General features: G+C 37.7%; 1 protein-coding gene across 4 annotated transcripts in view; it reads right to left on the bottom strand.

Moving 5' to 3' along the window:
* The window catches only part of PTBP3 (polypyrimidine tract binding protein 3), a 91,602-nt gene extending 80,157 nt beyond the window's left edge, over window positions 1-11,445 (bottom strand). For 2 of the 4 annotated variants that reach the window (XM_068553028.1, XM_068553029.1), the window contains exons 1-2: window positions 11,264-11,348; window positions 8,340-8,373 (exon numbers count right to left, since the gene is read on the bottom strand). In XM_068553028.1, the coding sequence (XP_068409129.1) occupies window positions 8,340-8,373; window positions 11,264-11,271 (42 nt within the window). In that variant the 5' untranslated portion in view covers window positions 11,272-11,348. Of the gene's footprint in view, window positions 1-8,339; window positions 8,374-11,263 lie in introns of all 4 variants that reach the window. The other 2 variants (XM_068553034.1, XM_068553031.1) reach the window with 2 other exon arrangements.
* Between the last annotated feature and the right edge of the window lie 1,746 nt (window positions 11,446-13,191).

Raw genomic sequence — 13,191 nt, 5'->3', positions numbered from 1 at the left:
TTTAAAGAATCATAAGTAAAATATAAAAATACTTAGATATAATAAAAATGAAAACACAAATCTAAAACTTGTGGGATCCAGCTTTAGTACTTTAAGATAAGTTTATAGTTGTAAATACATTTATGAGAAAACAGATTTTAAAATATATGAGTTAATTATTAACTCAAAAAAGAAAAAAAATAAAGCAAAAGAGCAAATCCAAATCCTAAAATTACTGTGAGAGGAATAAAAAACCTGAATTGACCATAAGAATTAAAGATAGTGAAGTAATAGACAACGACATCCCTATCCCCCACTACCAACCCAGGTCCAGATGACTTTGCAGGTGAGATCAACTAAACTTTGAAGAAAAAAGTTGTTCCACAAAACAGCAAAAGAATGAAAGTTAATCAGTTCATTTTAAGCAGCTAGTGAATGAAATCTTGATTCCAAAAATAAAATTAGAAAATCACCTCTTTGCAACTATCATTATAATAACGAATTAAGGCAAGAAGCATCACATAGATGCTAAAACTAGTAGGTTAAAATTTTGAGAATTAAAATAATATTAGCATGGCCTTAAAGTACTACTCCACAAAATACTTACTAGTTGCAAAGAGAAAAACAGTAAATTTACAACAGAAAACCTGGCAAATACAGCTTTAACCAAGTGATCAAAGTTAACATTACAAGTTATAGGACAAATCAGCATCCTCTGCCTTCTGATAAAATACACTGAGAATATAACATGACTTCTGTGGTATTCCTGCAAAAATACATAACCTAAATTTACTTATAAGAAACAGATAAACTCAAAGTAAGGGATATCCTACATAATAACATGCCTATATTCTTTTAAAACGTCAATATCATGAATCAAAAAGACTGAGGAAACATTTTAGATTAACTTCCAGATTTTGATAATTATGCTACAGTAATGTAAAATGTCTTTATTTTTAGGCAATACACTCTAAAGTATTTAGGGGTTAAAGAATAAAGTAAAATAATGTATCAATGAAGTTTCAAGGAATCTCCTTGACAAGCTATTAATTACGAAGGGAAAATTAGAACTTAATATAGTGGAGAAGCTGGGCTGACAATCATGCTAACCAAATGATGATTCAGAAAGTGAAAAAAAGAATATAGAGAGATATATGTATATCTACAGAAAGTAACATACACATATGTATAAAGAAAAAGAGAGAAACACTATAAATGAATAATAAAACAAATGGGGCAAATGTGAATTACCTGGGTAATGGTTATATAAATTTTTATACTATTCTACAAACTTTCTGTAAGTTTGTACTAAAGTTTTAAAAAACTAAGATATCAATGAAATTCACCACATTAGTATACTATGAAAAAACAAAATCTTTAAAAAGGAAAAATCAAAGTATGTGTAAATTATGGTAAGCTATTAGAGAGAGAGAGGGAATGTGGTCATATAAAAAAGTCATATGCACAGTGATTTACAACCAAAAAAGTATTTGCACTTACATGATCTTACTTGGACATGAATAAGCTATTTTATTATTCATTTTTCAGTATTTATTCACTACTTTGAGTTAGGTAGTTGTATTAGTTATGAATGGATGCATAACAAATTACCCCAAAATCTAGCAACTTATAAAAACAAGTATTTTTAAACTCAATTTCTGAGAGTCAGGAACCTGGGCATGGCTTAGTTAGGTCCTCTGGCCCAAAGTCTCTCACAGGCTGCAATCATCTCAAGGCTCAATAGAGGAAATGGAGGTCCCACTTCCAAGCTCACTCAAGTGGTTGCTGGCAGGATTCATTCTGTAAATGGGCCTCTCCATAAGGTAGCTCACTTTTATCAGAGTAAACAAAGAGAAAGCAAGAGAAGCCAGTCCTTTGGAATCTAATCCTTCAAGTAGATTTAAGCCTACCATCTTGCTATTTGTTATCTCTTTGGCTCATCCATCCTTTAACCTATCTTAAACACAGACAGATTAAAAGAAAAGGAAAAGGAACAGAAAAAAGATATACCCCACAACTACTAATCATAAGAAAATTGGAATGACTAGAATGACTACATTACTATCACACAAAGTAGATTTCAGGACAGAAACTATTACTAGATAAAGATATATATTACAAATGATTTTTTTAAAGGTTAATTCATCAAGAAAATATAACATTCCTAAATGTGAATGCATCTAATAACTGAGCTTTAAAATATATAAAGCAAAAACTGACAGAACTACAAAAAGAAATTAAAAAAACACAACTACAGATGGAAATTCCAATATTCTTCTCCTCTTTCAGTAATTAACAGAATAGAAAGAAAATCAGGAAAGTTAGAGAGGACTTGAAACTTCAACCAGTTTATTCTATTGACATTTATAAGGCACTACACCCAACAAAAATAAACTATACATTTTTTTCAAGTGTACATAGAACATTCATAAAGACAGACTATAGCTTGACATTAAAACAAATCTCAGAAAATGTAAAGAGGTGAAATGGTATACAGCATGTTCTCTAATCAAAGTAGCATTTAAAAAAATAGAAAGGGACTTCCCTGGTGGCAGTGGTTAAGAATCCGCCTGCCAATGCAGGGGACATGGGTTCGAGCCCTGATCCGGGAAGATCCCACATGCTGCGGAGCAACTAAGCCCGTGCACCACAACTACTGAGCCCGCGTGCCACAACTACTGAAGCCCGCACACCTAGAGCCCGTGCTCCGCAATGAGAAGCCACTGCAATGAGAAGCCTGCACACCAGGACGAAGAGTAGCCCCCACTCACCACAACTAGCATAGCAACGAAGACCCAACGCAGCCATAAATAAATAAATTAATTAAATAAATTTCAATAAAAATAAAAATTAAAAAATTAAAAATAGAAAGAAATCCCAAGATTTGCCTTTGAAAACCCCCAAATATTTAGAAATTAAATCACGCTTATAAATAATCATAGGTAAAAAGAGAAATCACACTAAGAGTAGAAAATACTTTGAACTGAGTGAAAATTAAAATCCAGCACACCAAATTTCATGTGATGCAATGAAAGAAAAAAATCTGAACAGCACAATACCTATTTTTTAAAACTGACTTCATAATTAAAAACCTTCCTGCAAAGAAAATGCACCCACAAATAGCTACACTGATGAATTCTATCAAACATTTAAGGAAAAAATACTACCAGTCTTATACAAACTCTCGTCAACAGACTGGACATGGCTGAAGAAAGAATTATGAGCTTGAAGACATTTCAACAGGAACTTCCCAAACAGAAATGCAAAAAGAAAAAAGAATTGGAAAAAAAAAAGAAAGAAAGAGAAGAAGAAAGAGTGAAGTAGAAAAAAACATTTCAAAGTAATGAATGACCAAGAGCTTTCCATAATCAATGATAGAAACCAAACCACAAACCCAGGATCTCAGAGACCACCAAGTAGAATAATACCAAAAATATGCACTTCAGCAGATCATTCAAACTGCAGAAAACCAAAAACAAAGAGAAAATCTTGAGGAAAAAAAACCTCTTTACCTACAGAGGACTAAGGATAAGAATTACAGAGGTTTCTTTCTCATCAGAAACCATGGAAGCAGGAAGAAAGTAGAGTGGAATATTTAAAGAGTTAATGGAGAAAAAAAAACCCCACCAACCTAGAATTCTACATGAAAAGCATCCTTCAAAAGTAAAGGAGAAATAAAGACTTCTTCAGACAAAAACCAAGGAAGTGTATTATCAGTAGACCTGCCCTACAAAAAATGTTAAAAGAAGGTCTTTGGGGAGAAGAAAAATTATATAGATCAGAACTCAGATCTACGTAAGGAAAGGAAGACTGTTGGAGAAGGAATAAATGAAGGTATTTTATACTTCTTAATTGATCTAAAAAGCCTGTTTATTTAAAGTAATAATAGTAACAATGTATTGGGTGATTACTGCATATGGTTAAGTAAAATGAAGGATAACAGTGTCCTAAGGGACAGGAAGGAGAAATTGGGAATGCTTTGTTTAAGGTACATGCACTATACATGAAGCAGCATAGCATTATTTGAAGGTGGACATAAAATGAGCTGTAAATGTATACTGCAACCATTAAAAAAATTTTTTTAAAGAGGTATAAGATGCTAACAGAGGAAATAAATGGAATCATATAAAATGCTCAATTAAAACCAGAGAAGGCAAAAAAAATGAGAGGGAGAAGATAAAAACAAAGAACAAGCCAATGAATACAAACAGTTATGAACAAGGTACTTATTAACTAAATTAATCATCCCTTGAAATGTGAACGGTAATGGCCTACATACACCAATTAAAAGATTGCTCAGAGTGGATTTTAAAAAAACAACAAAAAACCTAACGATAAAGTTGTCTACAAGAAACCCACTTTAAAAGAATAGGCAAAAAAGTTAACATTCATAAAAGAAGGTAAGTGAATGGCTAATAAGCACATGAAACGGTACACACCACCATCAGTCATCAGGTCAATGGAAGTTAAAACTATAATGAGATGCTACTAGGCATTCTAGTTATACTCACTAGAATGCCTAACAGTAAAGTGTTGGCAAGGATGTGGGGCAACCTGAACTCGAATACAAAGCGGCTCTAAGTGTAAAGTGGTACATTTTAAAAAATAACCAAGTTAAACATACACATATCCAATTTTACTCCTAAGCATAGTGTACAATGAAACACACATTTACCCAGAGACATACACAAATGTTTACAGTCGCTTTATTCATAATAGCTCAAATCTGAAAAGAACCCAAATGCCCACCAACATGAGAATGGATTTTTAAATATTGTGATATATTCACACAATGGAATACTCTCGTTAATAAATAAGAAAGAACTACTGATACACAGAACATAGATAAATCTAAAAATCCATTTTGCTGAGTAAAAGCCAGGCATCAAAGAGCTTATGCTGTATATATGGAGTATGAATATTTATTTCACTTATATGAAAATCAAACACGCAAAATTAATCTGTGGTGACAGAAATCAAAAGAGTTGCCTAGACTGGGTCTAGAAAAGGGCAACAGGAAACGGGGATACATTTGTCAAAATTTATTGCACTGTACCCTTAAGACCTGTGCATTTCACTCTATGTAAGTTACTGCTCAGTTTAAAAAAAAAAAAAAAAAAGATTTCTGGCAAACGGCTTTTCTGTAGTTCAAACACAGCAAGCAGTAGGTGCATTTTTTCTGCAAAGGGTCAGAAAGTAAATATTTTAGAATTTGCGGTCATATGGTCCCTGTTATAACCCTTCTGTCATTGTATCATTAAAGTATCCAGACAATATGGAAACAAATGAGCATGGCTGTGTTTCACTAAAACTATTTACAAAAACAGGTGGCAAGCTGGATTTGGTCCACAGGCTGTAGTCTGCTAACTCCTGGTGGAGCAATAGAAAATCAATCTTCAAAATTAATTTAAATACACTGTAGTGTTTTTTCCTATATAGTGACAGGCATGATAATTATTAGAAGCCAATTATAGTCCTTCCTAAATTTGTAGGTTTTTCTATACTCATCTAATCATTTAAAATAGAAAGGTAAACTAGAAAATGCCTAAAATATATTTAATATGGAAGATCATTTTAAAAAATCATTTAATGGCCACTATAGTATTCTGAAAAATTATCCAGGAATGTGAGAAATAAACATTTGAGTTTAAGATACACTAGCTAGTAATAATTAAAGTATGAACTAGAAATTTAAAATACACTTAGTTACACACACAAAAAGCTATGTTACCCACAATGCTGAGGCTTTGATTTATCTGGTATAATAAAGTTCTTGAAACATGCCCAGCATCAATCATCATCACCTGGTTCGTTCTTTATTTAAAAGAATTGAAAATTAAGAACAGCAATTACTTCTCGCTGTTTTTAAAAGCATTTCAGAATACAAAATAACATATGGAAATAAAACAAATATTTTATGAGAAGTACCAAAAGCTAACTTTTTGCCTAATTTAGGCAAGGCTCAAAAACTGATACCCTGCAAAGAACATCCAGGGTATACAACTAGGTATAAATAAATCTCAAATACAGCACAGCCCTAAGTTGCCTGAAAATGTTTATCCATCTTCAAGAAAATTCTAATCTAAAAAAAGAATTTAATTCTCTCTCACCATGGTATATACCTATTAGAAGAAACACTAGCAAAATCAGAAGGCTTGGCTCCAGTATAAGTTTGCCACCTAATTGATTGTGTGAGAATTTGGCATCCATTCATTCATCAAGCATTTCTGAGAGCTTACTATGTGCCAGACACTGGAAACACAGTAGTGAAGGAAATATCAAAAATCCCTGCCCTCATGACATATTCTAGTGAGTCACTTAATCTCTAAAAACAATTCAGTTTTCTTTCACTAAGGTAATGGACTTCATATTTAAGGGTATTTTCAATTCTCTAAAATAAAATCCATATTACTTTCTGCATCCGGGAAAGCAACTGATGGAGCATAACCTGATATCCACTCTTGCACTGGCTAAAACTATTTCTTGTGTCATTATACTCAGACAGCAAATAAAAGAAAATAAGTGACATTCTTGAAGAATTTATTTAAATTCGCTAATTTTGGCTTATACAATCTAGAGGAGATATGAGCCTTATTGGCCTATTACTTGGTAACTAAACTTCCTTGGATGGGATCCAAGCTTTGAAGCAGAACAATCTTATGAGAATTTTCTTCATATAATGAATAATTTTACAGACATTTCCAGTATTGCCAAGTGAATCAACTAATCAGCTTATCCTTTCTTCAGAGTAGGATCTGATCTTTGTTTCCAAAGTGCTTGCTGCAACACAGGTAGTCAGAGATCCTAATTGCGTATTCAAATCTAGTTCCTGAGCCTTACATTTAAATTTTTCTCTTATCTATCATCAAGATATATTTTTCCCCAAAATAAAACAGGCATGACAGTCCTTCAAGCATAACTCCTCAACTCCCAAATGTAAGTTTTTTAAATGTTTCATGTATTCATTTTTCCCAGATAAACTCTAGAATCACAAATTACATTTCTGGTAAGATCAAAACAACTCTCACTTTAAATATCCCTTCCCTCACAGACCCCTACGGAGACGCCAAAAGGGATCCAAGACATAAGCATGCAGTTTCTAATCTATGAGTATCATTCCCAAATGAGAAATTAACATAAGTATCTACCAAAAAGAAAAAGTATATCCCACCAAAAGAGGTTTCTCCATTTATTTACAACTCATAAAATATGTTCGAAGTTTGCCAAAGCAAGCTAACTCCATCCAACTTCAAAAGACAGTATAAGCAGTAGTCCCCAATTATGCTAACCTTGAACATCCTATTGTTAGTCTAAAACTCTGCTATCTTTATGCTTATATTTTAAGATGTTTTAGGAACATGAGCACCACCATCAGATCCAAAAAAACCACATGCAGAAGTGTTGAAATTGTTAGCTAGAGATGATGGACAGAAAGCATCAAAACAACTTTACATAAAATACATATAATATACACATGAATTATTTCCATTTTCTACAGTAATATGAACTGTAAGTGGTCTCTAGAACTAGATTCTCAACTCAGCTGCATCAAATACCAAATTGCTAAAAGAAATCTTAAAACTTCCATTTATATTTTAAAAGCCTCATATTGATGAACTCGATTTGTATTTTAGAATCCAGTAAATGAGAAGACTTTGACAAAACTGAAATGACTTATAACTCAGAAGAATCATTACTGTAAAATATTAATTATCCAGCTCTCCCACTGTTCACCTTTTAGACAGTACCCTCATTGCTGGCAGCGAGGTACAATGAAAAAAAAGGTCAGGTTTGGAACCAGAAAGACATGGGTTTGAACTCTGGTGCACCACACCTTGAACACAAACTTTCTGAACCTATTTTTTCATCTCTAAAATGGGAATATTAATACCTACCTTGAAGAACTGTTTCAATTATTAGTGAAATATATGTAAAGCATCTTGCATATAATAGGAATTGAAGAAACTTTAGCTGCTATTATTACTTTATTACTCATAAATGCATCCAAGACAAGATAAAAGAAAGGACATGACAGGAAAATAAATCAGAGCCTAGGTTACATGTAACTGCTAAAACAACAAAAGCAAATAAATACCCTGATAGTTAAAGCGAAATTTTGGGCTAAACATTTTGTTCACATTTTATATAAACAAGATAATATTGTAACCACTCTTTATAAACACATAAAATCCAAAATTAGCTACAGGTCTACTTATGTTGGAGCTAAATAAAAATGAAAGATTATTATCATACAATAAAACAGATAATTTTATGAACAGGTGAGATGATTTCACCATTGGAAAAAAATGCCAAAACTAAGATTTAAAAATGCTTATGAAAGGATATTAAAAGATTCCTACCTTTAAACCGACTGCTATAAGATCTGTAACAACACTGTATGGAAAAAGTAAAAAGAGAAAATGGAAAACAAAGTTAGAGAACAAGTTTTAAAAAGACAGAGATAATAAGATAAAGAAAAAAAGAAAAAGCATTATAATAACAAATAATAAAAATAAGAATGTGATGAGTTGTGAAATGTTAATACAAAGAAAAGTGATGGGACAGTCTAGCAACAGCAGAGTGTAAAAGCAAAGCTTTAATAGCAATGTAAGAAACAAATAATAAATTCTCTTTTGGTACGTGTTTATCCATTTACCTCTATTTAACAAACCCAAACCAAAACTTTAAATCACCAAAGTTCATTCTTTTAAATCACTGGTATGAATGATCATATTTAAAGTTTTAAATGAAACAAAACCAGTGAGTGGATTTTACAGAAATAGACGGTAACTTGCAAATTTGCATCTACCACCCAAAGGGCTCACCAAAATATAGCTAAGACAGTCTCTCAGAATTAAGAACACAAACATCAAACTTCAGACATCAAAATTTTCAAAGATTTGCTTTAAAAAAAATTCTACCACATCAAAACTGTGTTTAAGTATCAATTATCTCAGGAGGAAATGAACACACACACACACACACACACACACACAAAAGACAGTTGGGATTTGAGGTGGAACTAGAAAGATATGTTGACTGGTGGTTTGTTTTTTTAACTATCCAAAATAATGAAAAAGGACCTTTTTCAGGCTATGGAAGAATGTAGAAATTTAAGTAGCCTCCTAAAAGCATAAACTCACTGTGTTCAAAACCATATCCCTTAATACCAAGATGTAAAAAACCCACATAGTTCTGCCAAGCAAAAATCCATCTCTTCCAACTCCCCAAAAAACCGTCTTCAATTAAGTTTGTCTCCATATCTCCTAAGAGAAAGCTATAATAAAATTCTATATATTGTTAATAACCTATGTCATCATTACTTAATAAAAGTAAACAAGTTTGTTTAATGATGCAAATTTAACTGTTTTAAACAATAACCATGTAGAGTTAAAAGTTTTTCTTTTGAACCTTAAATTTTGTTTGAAATTTAAATGTGATAACTGACATTTGTGCATAAAAAATTAGATTGTGTAATATGTACTACGATACTGGTCCCGATGCAAAGAGTAAATCATGCTGCTACTTGAACTTCCAAATGAACTTACCTTCCAGTATGTCTTACTGCCCCACATATTTAAACCAATAAACTCATTCTTAGCTTTCAAACCACATTTAGGGTGAAGAGAAAGTTAACTTCTTAAACACTATCTGAAAGAGTAAGTCTGCACTTCACAGTTGCCCAAGAGTTTAACAGTCAAGATGCATAAGCCAAGAGTCCTCTTTCTTATCACTATAACTTTTCCAATACAAAAAGCTAGTCTGCTTCCATATCTCAAGTCAAACCACTAGTCAAGACAATTCACTACACATAGTGAAATACTACTTCCACAGCCTTTCTCAACTGAAATATTGGCATAATTATACAAATAATTAAGATAGCAAAATTCTGCACACATGTAAAGTGTAATTGAAAAAGGTGGTGTGAAATGAGTTTTCAACAATGCTCTCAGAGAAGCTTCAATTAAACAATAAAAACAGATTCAATTAAATTTTTAAAATACTTTGGAGAACATCACCACCACAAATGAAATCTAAAATTGCACTTTGTCTAACGTCTGTAACAGTGTGCAATGTACATTCAAATGAGTTAATCCAATATATTATCATATAGGCTTATTATAAAACTAGGATAAACGAAATCTAATGAAGGCAAAAATTGTTCGAACATTCCATCGTCTTTACACAGCATAATTACAATCAACTATACGGCAACATGTACGCGGCTTTACTGTTCAAGCAAGTTCCGTATACTCCACAACCAAGAGGTCTACAGAAATCTTGTCATCAAAATCAAGTAAAAGGCCAAACAAAATCTCAAGTGCAAAATGAAAATAAATAAGTGGATTTGCAGGCTCTAATAGAGGTGTGTTTTTTTTGGATCTTGATGCACATAGACTACGACCTTCAACTAATTAACCAAGATCCTAATCTAGTTGTTTTCTTAATCATTCAAATATCTGTCTGGTCCCACCCCATAATCCTGGGTCCCCAGAGAAACATTTATATCGGTGATCCTAAATCTTTATTTTGGCCACAGACCTCATTCACTTTTAAAGCGTTTCAAAGCTCTCCGAAAATCGCACTTATGCAATATTTTGCACACATCGCAGGGAATTCACAAGTTTCTTGGGGGGCGGGGGTTTGGTAGGGGCACGCGTCCCTGGTCACCGAGTCCAGACGCCCGGTGTACGGTAATCGTTAACAGAGCTCCCAGCACAAGCCCGGAGACCGCGTGGGACCCCGGCTCCGGGACCGGGTCGCCGTCCAGACGTGTACCCGCGCGTGCCCTCGCCGTCCGCCACTCCGCGGCTACTCGCCTCCCCGCCAGAGGAAGCTCCAGCGCCCGCCCCACCTCCCCGGTAAACAGCAACTCTCCGAGCGGGAGGACGCCCGCCCCGAGCGCCGCCTCCGCCTCCCCCAGCGCCGCGCACCATTTTCTGAGAGGAAGTATCTGGAGGCCGGGCCGGGCTCCCCTGACTCTCGGGCAGAGGGCGAACCTCGGCACCCGCGGGCTGCACCGGGCTTTCCTCCGCTTCCTTGGGCGAGGGTGTGAAGAAGCGGACATTACGGGGGCGCCGCGAGGGGGAAGGAGAGGCTGCGGCGGACCGCCCCTCCGGGACTCGGGACTCCCCGAGGAGGCGCCCGGAAGCCCCGCCGTCCGGCTCGGCCCGGGCCGCTCCTCGGGCCGCCGGCGCCGCACCCGGCTCCCCCGCTCCGACGCGTCCGACCGAGAGCCGAGAAGAAGCGGGCAAGCGCAGCCCGGTGGCCGCCGAGCACTTACCCATCCATGGCCCACACGGAGGAGCGCACAGTGCGGAGACTGACGGGCCCACCGCGAACGGAGGGAGGAGGCAGCGGCAGCAGGGCGGCTCCGAGTACCGGCAGGCCGTGCTTCTCCGAAGCTCCGGCCGGTCGAAGGTGGAAAGAGAGTGGAAAGCAGGGGCGGAGACCAGGGACGCTCCCGCCACCGCCGTGCCCCCGCCTTCCCCACCCCCCCGAGCGCGTCCCCGCCTCGCCTCACCCCGCCCCTCAGCGTCGACGCCCTCCCTGGGCCCCGCCCACAGCCGCCCTCCGGCTCGGCTCCAGGGCGCCCTCTTCCTGCGGCCGCCCTGAGACTCCGCCTCCGGGTGCCCCGCCCCGGCGCGCGCGCCCCGCCCCCGCCTCCCTCCTGCGCTCACGGGAGCGCGCGCCTTGTGCTTCCCGCTTCGCTGCCCCACCCGCGCTCCCGCGGGCTCCGCCGGCCTTCCGGCTTCTCCGCCCCGGGCGGCCTAGCTTGGACACCTCCCTCTACCGGCGGGAAAAGCGTTGGGGACCCGACTCCGGAGAGTAGGTAGGAGTGTCCCGCGAGGGCCCCAGAACCGCCACGGAATTGCCCCGGGTGGGCAAGGCTGTTGGCGGCTCGGCCCGGAGCAGGGAGGCCCGGCGCGGGCTGTGGTCTTCGGAGCCCCAGGCCTTGCAGCCCCAGGAAGCGCCAGTCACCCGCCCGGTGACCCTCACCGGCTCGATAGGTGTGGTTGGGATGAAGATGAAAGAGGGGAAAGAGACTGCCCCGAACTTGAGAATATTTGCATTTTTATACAGTTTTAGTCTCTGAGTGCTTTTCGACCTCGACTGTCTGGGATCGAATTTATGGGAAATATTCATCTCAGGATATGGAATGACCACTGTATTGCTAGCATTTTATAGAAGTTTCCACATTCTCCCTGTAAAACAACAACAAAAACCTACGAGGGAGTGCTTATTCTCGTTTTTCAGATGAAAATTTAGACATGAATAGAATGATTTGCCTACAGTTTCACACCCGCTAAAGCCCATTCCTCTTAGTCTGAGCAAAATTATAAGCACATAACTAGTGGCAACTCGCTTTTTTTCCCTTTTATATTCAGTTTGGTTCCGAAATTGAATGATTTTTCAATTCAGAGATCGCCAAAACGTGAGCCACTAAACGCTGTCCTCCACCAAATTCTTAACCTCCTGAGTAGAAAGAGGGGGCCGCTCCCTCTCATCCTCATTTGAAAAGCCAGTAACGAGAAGCTCAATCATCTATCCTTGCTACTATCCCGCTTTTTAAAAGTGGGTGCTACCTAAAAGATTTAAACTGTCGATTCATCCATCATTCACTTAATATTTATTACTTACTCTGTGCCAAGCACTGCAGGGCTATCCAAGAAAATCAGGTCCCAGCCTTTGCGGTTGCATGGATTTCTCTCTTAGTTTATTTATTATTTATTTATTGGCAAAACAGTTTTCAAACAGCTCAGGTATCTTATTCAGAGAGATCATTTTTAAAATACTGTATCTAACCTAAATCCCACTTTCCGAAAGGTCAAATATATATATATATATATTTTTTTTTTAATTTTATTTATTTATTTATTTATGGCTGTGTTGGGTCTTCGTTTCTGTGCGAGGACTTTCTCTAATTGCGGCAAGTGGGGGCCACTCTTCATCGCGGTGCGCAGGCCTCTCACTGTCGCGGCCTCTCTTGTTGCGGAGCACAGGCTCCAGACGCGCAAGCTCAGTAATTGTGGCTCACGGGCCTATTTGCTCCGCGGCACGTGCGATCTTCCCAGACCAGGGCTCGAACCCGTGTCCCCTGCATTGGCAGGCAGATTCTCAACCACTGCGCCACCAGGGAAGCCCTATATTTTGTTTTGTATGTTAAATCTAAATACTAATTGCAGTTGTAAACATTGCCAACCTACATTG

Source organism: Eschrichtius robustus, chromosome 10 (assembly GCF_028021215.1).
Source record: "Eschrichtius robustus isolate mEscRob2 chromosome 10, mEscRob2.pri, whole genome shotgun sequence".
NCBI classification, from domain to species: domain Eukaryota; kingdom Metazoa; phylum Chordata; class Mammalia; order Artiodactyla; family Eschrichtiidae; genus Eschrichtius; species Eschrichtius robustus.
The sequence above is the reverse complement of the archived record's forward strand: the minus strand, read 5'-3'. Positions and strand labels throughout refer to the sequence as shown.